Below are 15,648 nucleotides of genomic sequence, written 5' to 3' on the forward strand. Positions count from 1 at the left end.
GTCTTCACAAAGATTTCTGGGTTTTGCTAATTTCGATTGGCGGTTCATCTGGGGTTTCAGCACAGAGGCGGCACCTCTGGCAGCCTTTCTGTGGGGGAAGGGAACCCACTTCAGGTGGACCAGGGAGGCAGTAGAGGCATTCAAAACCCTGAAGGAGAGATTTACAACAGTAGTGATTCTCTGCCACCCGGATCCCATGCTCCCGTCTGTGGTGGAAGCTGACGCCTCGGAGGTAGGTGTCGGAGCGGTCCTTTCCCAACAACAGGGTAACCCCCTGAAATTGCACCCTTGTGTGTATTTTTTTGCGGAAACTACCCCCCGTAGAACACAATGATGACATTGGGTTGGCAATTCAGATGGCACTCGAGGAATGGAGGCACTGGCTATTGGGGGTCGTGCATCCGTTCCTGGTACTCACAGATCATCACAACCTTGAGTACTTGCAGACAGCCCGATGTGTGAACCCGGTCAAGCATGATGGGCATTGCTCTTCACACGGTTCCAGTTCACCATGTCCTACAGACTGGGTACGAAAAACGGCAAGGCCGACACCCTTTCCCGCGTGTACGGTAAGGACCCTGGCCCAGAAGCCGCAGAGCCTATCTTACCTGAATGATGTGTGGTCACTCCAGTGTGGTGGCAGTTCTTGCAGGAACTCCAGTCAGCACAAGAAAACAATGCCAGACCCGCAGAGAAGCCGGAAGATAAGGAGTATGCTCCGGTCAACATGGGGCCTACCTTCCTCAAGTGGGCACATGACTCACTGGCTGCCGGGCACTCAGGTCACCGCCGAACGCTCACCCTCCTGCAAGGGTGATTCTGGTGGTCTTCCATCCGTGACAATGTCCAGGAATATGTGGAGGCCTGTGACACCTGCACGCAGGCTCAAACACCAAATCAGAAGCCCACAGGATTGCTAGAGCCACTGCCGGCCTCAGCGCCCCCAGTCCCACATGGCAATAGACTTCCTGGTAGACCTTCCCCCGTCCGACGGTAACACCGTGGTCCTGATCATCGTAGACCGGTTCCTCCAGGCGTGCCGCGAGGTGGACCAGGGAGGCAGTAGAGGCATTCAAAACCCTGAAGGAGAGGTTTACGACAGTAGTGATTCTCTGCCACCCGGATCCCATGCTCCTGCCTGTGCGCAGGTACCGCCTGATTCCCCTTCCTCAGCTTCCCACGGCCCTGGAGACCGCAGAGGCTCTCTTCCAGCACGTCTTCTGCCTCTTTGGTTTCCTGAAGGACATCATGTCAGACAGAGACCCACAGTTCACATCAAGAGTGTGGAAGGCATTCTGGCGCAGGCTAGGGGTGTCAGTGAGCCTGACCTCTGGTTACCACCCGCAGGCGAACAGTCAGGTGGAGAGACTACACTAAGACACTGGTCAGTTTCTGTGTAGCTACTGCGGCCAGAAGCAGCAGCAGTGGGGCCCAGTTTTTGCTATGGGCAGAGTACGCCCACAACTCCCGGTCTCACTCCTCCACGGGTATTTCTCCTTTTCAGTGTATATATGGTTACCAACCCCCCTTTTTCCCATGGCATCCAGGATCTGATGACGTGGGAAAAAGGGGATGCGTGGTACTGGAGCAGCAAGGAGACATGGCATACAGTTAAGGACCATCTCCAACGCAGTTCCCACAGGTATAGACAACAGGCAGATCATCACCACCGACTCTCCTTCCATCCAGGGCAGTGGGTCTGGCTTTCCACCAGGGACCTTTGGTTGCGGCTTCCTTCGAAGAAGCTCAGCCCACACTACATAAAGCCTTACCGGATCCTTTGTCAGATTAACCCGGTAATGTACTGCCTCCAGCTGCCACTGCACCTGCAAGTATGTCCCTTGTTCCATGTGTCTTGACTCAAGCCATACAGGACTTTCCGGCTCCAGGGACCTAGGGACGTCACACTTCACCCACCGGTTCAGGTAGATGGGGCCCCGGCCTAGTCGGTGAAGACACTCCTGGATTCTAGACACTGCCGCAAGGGCATGCAGTACCTGGTGGATTGGGAGGGGTATGGCCCAGAGGAGAGATGCTGGGTGCCTGCTCGGGACATCCTTCTAAATTCTCACTGCTCTTGCCTGTGATCCTGCACACTAGCTTCTTACCACCTTCTTCCTGTCCTTCATTGTCCCTTTGCCCTTGTTGTACCTTGTTCTCGACCTCCTGCCCCACTCAACGGATTTTGATTCCTGTCTCGTTCCCTGAATGACGTCTGCACCTTGGAAGACCCCCGCCTGCTCCTGACCTTGACTTTCACTTGTTCCCTTGTTTATTTTAGAAAATAAACATCCCCACGATTGGGTCCACAACCTCATCCTCGGTCTCTGGTCTGAGTTCCCTGACAATTGGTCAGGGTACTGAGTCAGGTATTTCATTCACTCATTCGCTCACTTTCATTAACTGCTTCTCCTGGTTATGATTGCAGTGGTCAGGAGCCTATTCCAGAATCACTATGTGCAGGGGGGGGGGGGGGGGGGCAGAATGCCAGTTAATCGCAGGTTATCCATGCATTTTCTAAGGTTAATTTAATACATATAATTTGTGCCGCCATTATGGTTTAATAGAGTGGGGAGTGTGGTGGTGCGGCGGGTGTGGCCAGTGCCCACTGTGCGGCAGGGCTGGGGTTCGAGCCCTGCTTGGGGAACCTTGCGGCAGACTGGTGTCCTGTCAGGGGTGTGTCCCCTCCCCCTTCGGCGCCTGTGTTGCCCAGTAGGCTCCGGCTTGCCGTGACCCCGCTTGGGACAAGCAGTTGTAGGCATTGGTTGGTTGGTTTGATAAAATTCATGAGATTAGTTTGGCTCAATATAACATTGCCAGTGTCATGTACAGTGAGGATCACCCTGTGGCAGGTACAGCTCCTGCATGACCAAACTACATCTCCATTCCCATAGGTCAGCTGTGAGTTGGAGTCAGAACTCTTGATGCTTAGCAGGGTCTTGGCATGAAACCCGCTTTCTTCTCAGGTGCACAGTACACATCTTCATCAGATGTACATTTGGCACATATGAGAAAATAAAACATTCATCAGCTAAGAAACAAATTCTATGTAACAAAAAGTCATCGACAGTACTTTTAGTGAACATAGTTACAAATAATGGGGGGGGTGTGGTGACTCAGTAGGTTTGGCCAGGGCCTGCTCTCTGGTGCGTCTGGAGTTCGAGTCCTGCTTGGAGTGCCTTGTGATGGACTGGCGTCCCGTCCGAGGTGTGTGCCCTCCCCTCCAGCCTTGTGCCAGGCTCCGGTTCACTGTGACCCTGCTTAGGAAAAGCAGTTTCAGACAGTGTGTGTGAGTTACAAATACACACACACCCACACACACACACATACATACATTTTCAGAACCGCTTGTCCCATACGGGGTCATGGGGAACCGGAGCCTACCCGGCAACTCAGGGCGCAAGGCCAGAAGGGGAGGGGACACACCCAGGACGGGATGCCAGTCCGCCGCAAGGCACCCCACGCAGGACTCGAACCCCAGACCCACCGGAGAGCAGGACCCGGTCCAACCCACTGCACCACTGCACCCCCTGAATTACAAATAATTTAGGAGAAAGTTTATGATGCCAGAAAAGTGGTTTGGGTTAAAGCTGAAAATCACATATAATATAAAACCTATAGTGTGTGCGTCAGTATTGTTTTTATGATTACCTGCTGTAGTCTTGTTTTGCCTGTTACTGCACTACGGTAAGGAATGCAACTCCATTATGTCACATCACACACACACACATTGTCTGAAATCGCTCATGCTAGGCGGGGTCGTGGCAGGCCGGGGCCTGGCCCAGCAGCGCGGGACGCTGAGCTGGGGGTAGCACGCCCAGGGCAGGATGCCAGTCCATCACAGGGCACCCCAATCAGGACTCGAGCCCTAGACCCACCAGGGATCAGGACCCAGCCAAGCCTGCTGCAACACCGCAAACCCCCCCCACCATGATGATCATGATTATGCCACATCCATCGTATGTAATTTATCTAATGGATTGGCATTGCGTAATTCAGGGTACTGTGCGCTAAGGCACGTAGGTTGATGTACGTTATGAAATGTACTGTACACTGATGGACACTTTGCAAAGTAATGCACCGCGGTAAGGAAGGCAAGGACGCCGTGCTCGGTCCTTGTCGCTGGAAACCCCTCCCCGCCACAACAGCGCCCGGGTGCCCGTACTAGAGCGCGCGCCGCTGCGAATCCACTATCCAGGCGATGCCTGAGTGAGTGAGAGCGAGAGAGAGAGAGAGAGAGAAGCAGACGCTGCCGCGCGGTCGCACACGGGGCGATGAACGTGTCCGCGGGAACCGGGGTCTTCGTGCTCTCTCTGCTGTCCATACCGCTGTCGTACGTGTCTAACCTGGTCATCTACACGGGCAGGTTCGTAGCGCACAGCACTGACAGGTAACCCCGGGCCGTGGTCACAGTCACTAGCAAACACGCAGAACTCTTTACAAGTAGCTGACGACGCGCCAAAGCAAAGGTACTGTGGCGGCGGAATGCGCTGTTCGAGTGTGACTGCTGCTCCAACTCTAAGACCGCTTTCTTTTCGCAGCCCTGAGGCGATTCTCGGCGCGGCGACGTTACTCTTACTTCTCGCCGTCTTACTCTCGCGGATGTTCGTGCAGAAGAAGGCGCCTAAAGACCCGCTTTTTTACGGTGAGAACTTGTAGAATTGCTCTTCTTTTTATCAGTGAGTGCTGCAAACTGCGTGTGCAAATTCTCGAGAAGAAGAACGGCATGCCATGTATAACCGTGTGGCTCCTGAGGAGTAAAACAGAAAACATCCCGGAGTACTGTCCTGTACTACCCGGTAGTCTACCGTGCTCTGGTGAAGTGGGGAACATTGTGTGTGTGTAAGTGGGAAACCACACACACTTTCTGAACCGCTTGTCCCATACGGGGTCATGGGGAACCGGAGCCTAACCCAGCAACTCAGGGCGTAAGGCTGGAGGGGGAGGGGACACACCCAGGACGGGACGCCAGTCCGCCGCAAGGCACCCCAAGCGGGACTCAAACCCCAGACCCACTGGAGAGCAGGACCCGGTCCAACCCACTGCACCACCGCACTAAGTGGGAAACTGTGTAAGACCAAAATACATCAAAAGTCTTAACACTTACATGTGATTTTCTGCAAACAGCTCTGCTACAAATACCGTTGGACCATTGAGTGTTGGTTTCCTCTGCTTTGGATGGATGGTTTATTATTTCTGAAGTATACTGTAGAGAATTTTTTTTTAAAAAAGAATTGATGTCTTTGGTTTAGCTTGAAGGGGGGCATGGTGGCACAGTGGGCTGGACCGGGTCCTGCTCTCTGCTGGGTCTGCGGTTCGAGTCCCGCGTGGGGTACCTTGTGATGGACTGGTGTCCCATCCTGGTTGTGTCCCCTCCCCCTCCGACCTTATGCCCTGTGTTTCCGGCTTCTCGCGACCCCATACAGGACAAGCGATTCAGAGAGTGGGTGGGTGGGTTTAACTTGATACAGGTGTATGACTTTCAGTTATCCGCAAACTAAACTTGACCCAATACTATACTGGTGAAAGCTGCCAATGGTATGTGGTCCATTAGCTAACCAACAGAGACTGTTACATCTTGAAAATTTATTTGGAAAAACTGCTACATTACCAACAGAAGCAAATGGAACTGATTGAAGACCAAGCGGTAGGGGGGCGTGGTGGCGCAGTGGGTTGGACCGAGTCCTTCTCTCCAGTGGGTCTGGGGTTCGAGTCCTGCTTGGGATGCCTTGCAGCAGACTGGCGTCCTGTCCTGGGTGTGTCCCTTACGCCCTGAGTTGCCGGGTAGGCTCCGGCTCCCCGCGACCCCGTATGGGACAAGCGGTTCAGAAAGTGTGTGTGTGTGAAGACCAAGAGGATACCAACAAACAGCAATAAATAATAACAGCAGGACAGATTTTCTAATAGTTTTCTAGCAGGGTTGTACACTTTCTGTAGGTTGCTGCATTTGTAACGTTGCAGAAGGCTGCAGTCGGATAGCAGCTTGTGTATGTGTGTTTCTCTCTGCTGATATTAATAACCAACAAAGTGATGGAACAGAATTTGTGAATTTCTTGCACTCTCTCTCTTTCACAGTTTTTGCAGTGTATGCCTTCTTAAGTGTAGTGAACTTGATAATAGGACTTGAACAGGATGGCATTATAGATGGATTCATGACCTTTTACGTAAAACAGGTAAGCAAGGATTTTAACCCTGAAAGGAGTTTTAAGGTTTTATGTTTATTTGCACATGTCTGCATTTCCCTTTTCAACTTTAATTGTTATTTCTGCAGTTTTTTTATAATTGTTATATATATACTTAAACATAGTTGAACATATAAAAGTCTAATCATATTAATGCAGTAAAGACTTTATTATGTTCACCCAGACTGTTACAGGGTGTAATCCCCATTTTATCTTTTAGTTTTTTTCTTATATTTTTCCTTCATACTTGTTTTGTTAGCCAGGACAGTCGTGGTGCAAGTTATAGAAATCTGGAGTAGGAGCCGCTTTTTGTGTCATATAGTCATTGCTTTGCTCCAGTTTGCTCAAAAGAGCCAAGTGGTTCCTGAAGAGCTGTGTAAATAACACCATTGATTGCTGTTTGTTGAAACCAAAGCCCTAGCTGAACTGCTGTTGTTGTTGTATTAATAAGCATACCTACTATTATTAAAAACACAAGGTATACTGCAGTGGTTCTCAATGTATTCCAGGCAGATCCGTACATTAACACGGCCCATGGACACATGATTTCCTATTGGGACGGCTGCACGCACTATCTGATGTATTTGCTGATGGTTGCAGCAATCACCTGGGGGTATGTGCCTCTATTTTCTTAATAATTAGAAAACGTTAATCAAATTCAATTCAGCCACTTTTGAAATTTTCCTTTTTAATTAAAACAATACGAGTTTTGGTATAGTATTTCCCTTACTCAAAATAATTGACTTTTAATGGACACAGACATTCGGTGGTGTTACAGATTTTTGAACACCAGTCTGCAAATTGGGCTTTTGCCTTACCAGAATACCACCCATTGTCTTTGAGTGTGATATATTTGGTTTTGCACAGATGGACTGGAGTAGATGCTATATAAAGTACTGGCATCCTATTTATAGGCCATACTTGTATGTTAATCTGCCTCATTATGTGGAGCTATGCATGTGCTCTACCTTGATAAAATTGCGCGAAGTTTGAACAGCTTATCTCTGCTTGAGTCTGAAATAGTCTGGACTCAGCAATCAGCAGTAGAGGTATAAAAATGCTCATATAGCCACCCCTTTTAGGCAAAACTAGTACAAGTATTATGAGTATGAGCATAAAACATTTAAAGTACACATTAGACTGGAAGTGTTGAAATATTTCCCATTTGTAAAATACTTGAATGCATTATTATGCTTGTAATATAATGATGCTTAAAATGACAAATAGCATAGTGAAGGCAATTTTATTAAACATCATTATTATTTCTTGGAAGGGAGAGTTACAGAGCAATTGGACTTTACTGGGTTGGATCCTTACTTATGCGTGTGATAGTCTACATTCCTGGGAATGTTGTCGGTAAGAAAAAACACATGAATATAAACCAGTGTCCCACCACTCACTGTTTTCATTACTGTTATACTAATTATAGACCACTTATTGACCACTGTTTTCTGTAGCTTGAGCCAAGCCAAGCATGTGGTCTCCCCACAGGAAAATACGGGACGCAGCTGAGCCCCACATTCATTGGACACTTGCTGTATGTCGCTGTGTCCGTGTGGACCTGCTTTCGTGTCTTCAGTCAGCCATCCACGCGGGAGGTGTCGCCTGCGGTGAGGGCCTCACTGTGACGTAGGCACCGATCAGGGCAGGAGAGCCTTCTGGTGTCCTTTGATGGACTGATAAAGGTCTCCTTTATTTTTAGTTGCATGCAGTTTAGTTGCAGTTTACAGCTACCTTGGGAAAAACATGGCCTACAATGTTTCTTTAATATGGAAATAGGATGTTAAAAATAGTATTTTCCTTGTGAGACTTTTGTTTCAAGGAAAATATTTTTATGTGGAAAAACTTCACCCAGCTACTGTTGTCAGTGAATTGTCGCTGCACACACAACCATTGAGGAAATGGATGTGAAGCAAAAATAATATAAATGAAAAGGTACTGTGGGGCTGTTACATGGTTCACACATTTGAGTATGGAATAAGGTTGAATGAATTAACTTCAGTCTGACTCCTGTGACAGTAATTGTTTGTGATGTAGAGTACCTGTCAAAAGCCTGAGTACGCTTGCTGGAAACTATTTTGCGGCATTCGATTAACAAGTTTGAGCAGGAAAGCACCCTGGAAACCCCTCCCTGCTGCATGTCTTCCCAGCTCATCTGCAGCACTTCCCAGAGATGTGAATCACTTGTGGGTTATTTTGCCTTCACTCTTCTGTCTAGTTTGTCACCTACAAGTATCATATTTTTAACTGGCGCTATGATTCAACGGTGAAAAAAACAGCAAAAATATTTCTTTAACACATACATTTATTGTGTGCACAGGGCATCCAGGAAGCCCACAGGAAAAGTCTGGTACAAAGACCTCTGGACTTTCTCTTTGCTATTTACCTCATCCCCGCTACTGCTTTTTGCATCTTCAGAGGTTTGGTAAGCGATTGCTAAAGTACAGTAAGGAAGCTCTCTACAGTCTGAATGAGTTTATTATACTGCTGAAGAAACTGCATAAAAGTAACCAGTAGTAATATACTTATTTCCAGGACTACTGCTGATGAATGTGTCTTAACACCCTGTAGCATCCATAGGAACTACTCCTCAGTGTTCCAGGTGCTTTCTACAGGGTCTGAGCTGTCTCTGGATAGAGCTAAAACATTGTGCAAGCAGCAGGAAATAAAAAAGGAAGTAAATTCATATGATAGGCCTGTAAGCGCTGTAAGAGAGAAGGACAGGTCTGACCTACACTCTGCCTGGCATTGTGTCCACAGGCAGTTTTGCTATTTTGGTCAGATGATAAGCTATAGCCGCTTAAGCTAGAGGATGACAGACATTTCACGGCACCAGAGACCTAGATAATAGAGACAACCCGGGTGAAACAGGTTTAGCTCGGTGCAAAGTGCTCAATGCAGCCCACCTGCTGTTTGTGAGACCCAAGCAGACCCCAGCGGCCCTCAGAGCAATCCCAGGCTGTGACAGATGAGACAGACTACAAATGAGTTGAGGTCGGAAAAGCCACTGTGCAATTAGCGCGTCTCATTACGTTGCCTTTCTGCCAAGTGCCAGAGGAGGCGCACTCGCTCACTGCTGTTCCCTGTCTCAGGTTGCGCTGGACTGCCCCAACCAGTGGTGCCGAGAGTACCTGCAGCATTATGAGCCATACCTAAGGGATCCATCAGCCTACCCGAAAATTCAGGTGAGGGCATGGCCAAAGCATATGTTCTAAAGTGACACCTACAACTGTGATCAGTACCTCTGTACTCTGTATGTTGCTGTGTTGAGATGTACATTTACATTTATTCACTTAGCAGACACTTTTCTCCAAAGCGACTTCCAATGAACTCTATGTAGTGTTATCAGCCCACACACCTTATTCACCAAGGTGACTTACACTGCTAGATACACTACTTACAGTGGGTTACTCCATTATATAGATGTCAGTCTCATTTCATTTTTAAGGGATAATAACTGGGTGCAGAAAACTGCTGAATGTGACTGGATGCTGTGAAAGTAACTTACCTTGATGTGTTTTTCGTCCTGTGGATGCAGATGCTAGTTAATATGTTTTACTCGGTTCCATACTACGTGGTAACGCTTTATGGCCTGGTTGTTCCGGGCTGTGAATGGATGCCTGACCTGGCCCTTGTACACTCCGGAGCAGTGGCACAGGTGAGTAGAGACGGATATCCCTCCAGCCGTCACCTGGCTTTCGCTTTTCATTGCCATTGTGACATGTACCTGTGGTTTCTCTGTCATTTTCCTAAGTGATCTTCTAGTAAGTGGAACTGAAAACGCCCCGGACAGAGTGCTGCACAAGCTCTGTGAAAAACAGAGTAGGCTGAGGTTTCTGTAGAACACCTTTGTGTGTAGTGTCTATCCGTATTCTGTGACAGGATAACAAAGGTTATTTTTCTAGTCCAGCAAAAACAAATGCTGAATGAGTCTGTTTTACTCGGCTATTGGGGGGGGGCATCTGAAGGAGAAGGTGCTGTGTGTCATTTGAAGTGAAATCCGTGTTCCAGACCAACATGTCAGAGGCCATACAGAAGGCCATGCAGCAGTCACTGACAAAGGCCTGGTAGATTGCCCTTTTATAGCCAGGGTCCGCAGAGCAACTGAGGCATAAATTACATCTGTGCTCCACTCTTTTAAGTGGCCATTATGTGAGACTTCTGAGATCGCTTCCTGCGTTTATCACATTTAAAGTCTGTAATTTGGTGCTGCTGTCCTTGAAAAAAGACATAAATATGATGGTTATCAATGAAAATCATATTTAAAAAAACAATGTTTACTGGAGTCTGACTCCAGCGCACGTTTGATGTTGCTGCCTCTCGGATTTTTCTCTCCCTGTATCTCAGATGAAGGGCACACCCACTATTTTTGACCTTGGCTAAATTAGAAGTCACTACAGGGGGCAGACAGCGGAGCAGCCTTTGCACATGTCGCAGTGACGGCATTCTGTACGAGTCAGCTGGTCCGGCTATAAATAAGGGCAGCACACCGTTAGGTTTCCAGTTGGGTGGGTTGCTATGCAGCAACCCCATTTGTCTTCTACAATAGTTCCACGTGCTACGAACAATGCATGGTGACAAAGGTTATAATGGGCAACTGCAGAGAGACAAACGTATTCAAGTGTGATGTGAGTGACATGCAGCCAGAAGTCACATTTAAGATTTCAGGTGACTGCCACATTGCTTTAGCTCCTCATGTTACCAGTGGTCGAGCTACAGATTTTCAAAGATGCAAACATCACGCAGTTTGTTTTTGTTAGCCTTTTCTTGCTTATCTGTTTAAAAAAGGTTCTTTCTGTCACTGAATGTGACCTGTAAAATGTACCTAAAGAAAATAGGAATGTGGAATTAAATTAATTCAGCTCCTCTCAGTAGTGTTTACTGCTTGTGTCAGTGATAAGTGGAGGATCACCGTACATTTAAACTGATATGGAAATATTAAAATAAAAAATCTTGCAGAGTATTTATTTATCAGTGTTAGCCAGTGAAGACCTCTGGAAATATGTAAGCCACTATATGTTGCTTTGGGAAAAAGCATCAGGAAAATAAATCTAAAAATAAATTTTCAGTAAAGTCAACCCATAAATATCTCATGAGAAAGCTGTATTATTAAGCATTTATTGATGGTGACTTAGGGGGGCGCGGTAGCGCAGTGGGTTGGACCGGGTCCTGCTCTCTGGTGGGTCTGGGGTTCGAGTCCTGCTTGGGGTGCCTTGTGGCAGACTGGCGTCCCGTCCTGGGTGTGTCCCCTCCCCCTCTGGCCGTACACCTTATGTTACCGGGTAGGCTCCGGTTCCCCGCGACCCCGTATGGGACAAGCGGTTCGGAAGATGTGTGTGTGTGTGTGTGTGATGGTGACTTAGTGATGGTGTAAGTGACTTTTGCATTTACGTTTTTCCAACAGGCCTCTGGTCTCATTTGTGTTAATACGCCCACGATTTGTGCATTTTCATCTAGTTTTCTGTATCCATTGCGGGTCTAATGCTGGGATGCTGTTTTACGCTCCATGCAGACATAGTTCATACTAGATGTTTGTAGACTGGAGATCACAAGCTGTGTTCCCTGCGGACAAATCCAAACAAGTGTTTTTTTTCCATAGGCACAGTTTTCTCACCTGGGTGCTTCCTTTCACACGAGGACACCCTTCGCCTACAGAGCTCCGGAAGACAACAAGACCCTGGTGCTCATGGTCAATGCCCTGTATGGGCTGGTGCCCCAGATCCTTACCTACCGCTGTGTTAGCAACCCGGCCTTCTTCTTCAAACTCAGCCACGACAAAAAGACTGAGTGAGGACAACCTTATGCTTCACAATCCAGGCTCCAGGGCTGGATCGACTGTTCTGGAAACATCCTCTCCAAATATTAAACATTCCTTTGGACTTAAAGGAACTGTGACATCTTACTTTGTGTTTCTGGAGATATGTTTTTATATTGTATCTTCTTTAGTGCTTGCCTTTCTTCAAGACTAATTGTGTACTAATTGAATTTGAATTCATATTCCCTCTCAGGCTTTTTATTGTTTACATAGGTAGGAAATCTCAGCATAGCTGTATGTTGTAACAAGCATGGCCTTTGAAATCCATATGACGATACATTATATTGTGCTTTTAGTATGCTGCTTTCACCCTGAATTGTGCAAAAGAGTAGTTTAAAGTAGATTAGTTACTCTGAGAATTTGTTTCTTGAGCCCAAACTTTAAAATGATATGGATCATACAAATACTGAAAATCTTTTAAAATGGTTTTTGACTGTACACAAATGTATATATTTATACACTGAGAAACATTTTTTGGAAACATGCGAATTTTTTTCATTCTTTGCATTACATTTTCAGTAAATGTACCTATTCTGCAAAAGCATTTTAAAAGGTAATATGAAGCTCGAAAATGTAAAATATCTATTACATTTACATTTATTCATTTAGCAGACGCTTTTGTCCAAAGTGATGTACATCTCAGCAAAAGTACAATTTATGCATTACATTAAGAGAAAGAGACACAGACACGTGACTCAAGCAAATCTGGTTTGTTCCCTACCACTTGCTGCACCGAGGTTCGTCGTTCGAGTAGGTGCATAAAACACAGGATAGACAAATCCCGATACCCTCTCATCATTTTTTTTTTTTAAAGTATTAAAAGATGCACAAATAAGCAAGTAACATTTTTATTATTACAAACATTAAAATGCCCATTGTGAATTAATACATACAATAAAGCTAGATAATTAGTTATATAATAACATTAAACATTTCAAGAAAATTTAGTAAATTAATTTTCCTTAAACAAAAAGGCATCTACCCTCAACATTTTAAAATTAATTTTTGAAGTAAATATACCTACTTCCAACATCCTTTGTGCAACCTGTTAAAAAATTCTTCCTCTTCAAGAAAGATTCATAGCAGGCCAGGTGTTTGCAACTTTTACCCATATCATTAAGGGGCAAAACTACCGTGGAAGAACAATTGTGATAGTGAAAGCAGAAACAGGGCTGCCAGTAGCGTAGTGGTTGAAAGTGTTACCTGGCGATTGAAGAACCAAGCTCCAAGTCCCCCTCCTGCTATTGCTCTATTCATCAAGGTACTTACACTGAAATGATAAAGTAAAAATGACCTAGCAGTATAAATGGGTGTCATGTTAAGTCACTTTGGAGCACAGTGTCAGCTGAAGGAACAAGTAATAAAGGAGTGCAACTGTACAAGAAAACACAGATTTAATGTTGTAAGATTATTACAGTGGTTATGCATGATGACAGAAAGCTGTTAACACAGACACCAAAAAAGGATAACATTTTCACTTTTTCAGAAAAGACAGTCACTTAATAAACAAAAATTTCAAACTGTCATACGTATATTCTATATGAAAATGATATTAAGGTACAATTATGTAACATTGTTTATGCACATGTTACACTTTTATTCTACTTCCTTTTTGTTCTTCTGACTTTACCATGGTGAAATTTAGTTTTGTGATGATGGATGATACCGAACGCACAAAAATGCTCCAGTCTGCTTTCCTTTTATCTGATCCAAGAGCATAATTTCAGGCAACAATGTAATAAAGAGGTGGACAAAGACATAGAGACTTGACTGAATCCTATGACTCAACAACAGTAAATATTGGCCACAAAAAAGACCAAGTGAAAAAAAACAACTGGCTAAAAATTCACATATAGCTACTTCCTGAGTGCAGTGGTTAGAGCTGCTGCCTTTGGGCCCACAGGTTTGAGCCCCACCTCTGGTTGTAGTACCCTTGAGCAAGGTGCTTACCCTAAATTGCTCCACTAACATTACCCAGCTGTATAAATGGATAAATAGTTGTACGTTTCTTCGGAGAAAAGCGTCAGAGAAATAGGTAGATGTTGCAGCTGAAAAGAATAACTCTCCCTTGAGAGCTTCATTTTTCAGTCTTCTTCTTCTCTGAGGCCCTTGGAAATGGACATGGAAATAGTTATTAATGTTAAACTGAGAAATAAGACGTGGCATTGAGAATGACTGCAGATAAAAATTGCTTTTGTATTTTTGAAATCGAAAAGACGACTAGAAGCATGTAAAATGTAAGGGGAAATACGAACATATGTACATCAATATCAAGCAGATGTGAATGAACATAGTAACTGGGCCCTGTGAAGAATGCCAGGTCGTTACTTCGATTTTTGTAGCACTCCTGCCCCCCTGTGGTAGTTTCTCACACTTTACACATTCATCGCCTGTGCAGTGCAGGATCACCATGGTCAGGAGCCTATCCTGGAAGCATAGGGCACAAGGCAGGGTAACTCCATACAGACTGAGCTGGATTCAAACCTATACGTGAGGTGCTATGAAGCATCAGTGCTACTCGCTGTGTCACCATGCCATCTTTCACACTTGTCCTTTATAATTTATTCCATCTTTTTAACAATTAATTGAAGAATTAACCTTTATTTAGCTAATATATTTGTCCGTAGTGACATACCATGTTAGATAATCAGCTGCACAGCGATTTAGCCCTTAGCAGAGCACAGTATTCTTTTGCTCACTTACTTAAGCACTTTCCCAAGAGAGAGACATGGCAGTCCAGAGCCTATCCCATAAATGTGATCTACCCTGTGGGAGCAACTGTGGGGTAGATCTCCCTCTGAGTCCGGTTGCTTCTGTGGAAGGAGGCTGCTCAGTCTTGGGATCTCCTGCTACTGGAGTCTCTTTGCGGTCGTCCCCATTGCCGTCCAGCTCCACCTCGTCCTCTCCGGAGGACTTGCTGAAGAGTTTTGAAAATTCCTTTGGAAAACACAGATTAAGATTAATGCTCTCAAATACACACATACGTATCCAGCTGGTCATGCTGGATATCACAGTTGGATGTGTCCCTGTATAATCAGGAATTTCAAAACGGGGGACTTCCTTTCATTTCTTATTAATACATCTGCAGTAAAGCACCATGATTTAAATTATTTCTCTTTAGAAGAAAGAAAAAATCCACAGGTAATACCTAAACTCCCAAGTGTTCTCTACATATGACACATAAACTATCTGAGTATAACTTGTCGATTTTAAGATGTATTTAAAAAAAACAAAATTATACAGTTACTGGGAATCAACCATCCTGTTTGTGAAACAGGGAGCTTCTAATATATCATGCATTGAAAAATATGTGCCTGAAGACGGTTGCTAAGCAACAGTGGTTGCTAAGCAAAGAGTCAGCAGAGATGTGATGAAGAAAGTGATTCACGTTTTGAGGAAGGGGAAGGCATCTTGTTTGAATGACTCTATCGATGATCACTAAACCCAATTCCTCTATGCAAACTTTCTCTTTGCTTGATACACACTGAGGGGAAAAGTGTGACGTCTGAATACTGCAGTAAAGTCAAGTCAGATCGAGCTCACAGAGGGAGTTTCGCTTGGTTTTCCGTACAATTTCTTTTGAAGAAGATGTAGATTAGGTTGATAAGCAAGCATAAGCAGCTCTAGTATGGAGGAGATCCTTCACTCAAC

At 45.5% G+C, this 15,648-nt stretch overlaps 1 protein-coding gene across 2 annotated transcripts; it reads left to right on the plus strand.

Moving 5' to 3' along the window:
• Positions 1-4,086: 4,086 nt before the first annotated feature.
• On the plus strand, positions 4,087-12,393 carry LOC108941007 (transmembrane 6 superfamily member 1-like). Of its 2 annotated transcripts, none has more exons than XM_018763439.2 (10): positions 4,087-4,366; positions 4,542-4,645; positions 6,076-6,173; positions 6,692-6,795; positions 7,456-7,538; positions 7,674-7,792; positions 8,503-8,607; positions 9,275-9,367; positions 9,721-9,840; positions 11,782-12,393. In XM_018763439.2, the coding sequence occupies exons 1-10, from the start codon at positions 4,275-4,277 to the stop codon at positions 11,971-11,973; spliced, it is 1,110 nt and encodes a 369-aa protein (XP_018618955.1). In that variant the 5' UTR covers positions 4,087-4,274; the 3' UTR covers positions 11,974-12,393. The 2 variants fall into 2 exon arrangements, with proteins under 2 accessions (XP_018618955.1, XP_018618956.1); XM_018763440.2 differs by having other exon boundaries at positions 4,087-4,333.
• Positions 12,394-15,648: the final 3,255 nt, after the last annotated feature.

The sequence above is a fragment of the Scleropages formosus genome, chromosome 11, assembly GCF_900964775.1.
Source record: "Scleropages formosus chromosome 11, fSclFor1.1, whole genome shotgun sequence".
Classification (NCBI taxonomy): Eukaryota; Metazoa; Chordata; class Actinopteri; order Osteoglossiformes; family Osteoglossidae; genus Scleropages; species Scleropages formosus.